The 1,558-nt window shown below is 43.1% G+C and overlaps 1 protein-coding gene across 1 annotated transcript in view; it reads right to left on the reverse strand.

The window, feature by feature from the left end:
• Positions 1-1,558, reverse strand: part of LOC106872651 (acid phosphatase type 7) — a 39,134-nt gene that overhangs the window by 4,064 nt on the left and 33,512 nt on the right. Inside the window, exon 11 of the mRNA XM_014919714.2 lies at positions 151-192. Coding sequence (XP_014775200.1) covers positions 151-192 — 42 coding nt within the window. The remainder of the gene's footprint in view (positions 1-150; positions 193-1,558) is intronic.

The following is a 1,558-nucleotide window of genomic DNA, read 5'->3' on the forward strand; positions in this document are numbered from 1 at the left end:
TATATATATATATATATGTGGGTGTGTATGTGTGGGTGTATGTATATATGTGTTTGTGTTTGTGGTTTGTGAAAAAATCCAAATTAAGAAGGAGTTATCAAAAATGGTAAAAAAAAAATGCTGGGAAACACAAAAGTTAAATAAACTTGCCCGTGTTATTGAAATTTTCCTCAAATGTGGAATTATTATCAACTGAAATAATAAAATGAAAGAAAACGAAATAGAGAGAGAAATATTAATTTTATGAAGACACAAGACATGCTGTGAATGTTGGAGAAATTTGGTCTTTTTATCAGATGAGCTTGTGGAATTATTGGGAAATGCTATAGAAAAACCATGTCTGTCTGTCTCTCCCTAGTTCCTTATTTATAGCTGTGTGGTTAAGAAGCTTGCTTCGTAACTATATGGTTTTGGGTTTAGTCCCACTCAGTGGAATCTTTGACAGGTGTCAACCAAAGCGTTGTGAGTGAATTTGGTAGATGGAAACTGTGTAGAAGCCAGTTGTGTATGTGTGTGTGTCCCTGCTGCCATAACTTGACAATTGGTGTTGGTTTGTTTACACTGCTGTAACTTAGCAGTTTGACAAATGGGATAAAATATGTACCCTGAACTGTAGGTCAGCAGAGGTAGGTCAGCAGAGGTGGCCAAATCATTGCTCCTCATCTCCCCCTGGCATCCATCTTAACTCCTCACTCTTACTCTAAAGCCAACAAGAAGCTCATTCAGCTGCCTCTTTCATCCTGCACACAGCCTCCCTTCGCTCCTTTCTTCTCATTCCAATGGCTGTAAGCATCCTCCATGCCAACTGACAAGAGAACCCCCTACAGCCAACCTTGACTAGAAAAAGCCATACCTGCCATCCCTTCTCCCTGCAATCCTGCAGAAGGCTCTCATATTTGGCATGCTTCCATTCATGGTCTTCATCACACTCCTCTTCCCACAGGACTGTGAGCTCGGTTAAAATAATTTTCTTGGTCTTTTCAACCCACAGAACCGCATCTGGCCTCAAGGTTGCATGGATGACCTGGGGAAACTGCAGTCTCTCTCCTAGGTCCACCTTTATATCCCATGATTGGGATCCAAGCAGCAAGCTATGTGTCATTTTTGTGGACTTTACTTGCCTCTCTCCCTCTCTCATGAACTTAATTGCTGCTGTTGCTTTCCACTGATAGTAATATTTCTTAAGCCCTTCCTGCTTATGTAGATGTGAGCAAATGTCTCAAGCATTCTATCATGGCACCACTTATGTCCAACTCATATGTATAGCGAGGTCGTTGCCAGTGCTGCTGGAGTGGCTCCCGTGCAGGTGGCACGTAAAATACACCATTTTGAGCATGGCCATTGCCAGAACCGCCTGACAGGCCCTCATGCCGGTGACACGTAAAAGCACCTACTACACTCTTGGAGTGGTTGGCGTTAGGAAGGGCATCCAGCTGTAGAAACTCTGCAAAATCAGATTGGAGCCTGGTGCAGCCATTCGGTTCACCAGTCCTCAGTCAAATCGTCCAACCCATGCTAGCATGGAAAGCGAACGTTAAACGATGATGATGATGATGAT

Source organism: Octopus bimaculoides, chromosome 17 (genome assembly GCF_001194135.2).
Source record: "Octopus bimaculoides isolate UCB-OBI-ISO-001 chromosome 17, ASM119413v2, whole genome shotgun sequence".
In the NCBI taxonomy this organism is placed as follows: Eukaryota; Metazoa; Mollusca; class Cephalopoda; order Octopoda; family Octopodidae; genus Octopus; species Octopus bimaculoides.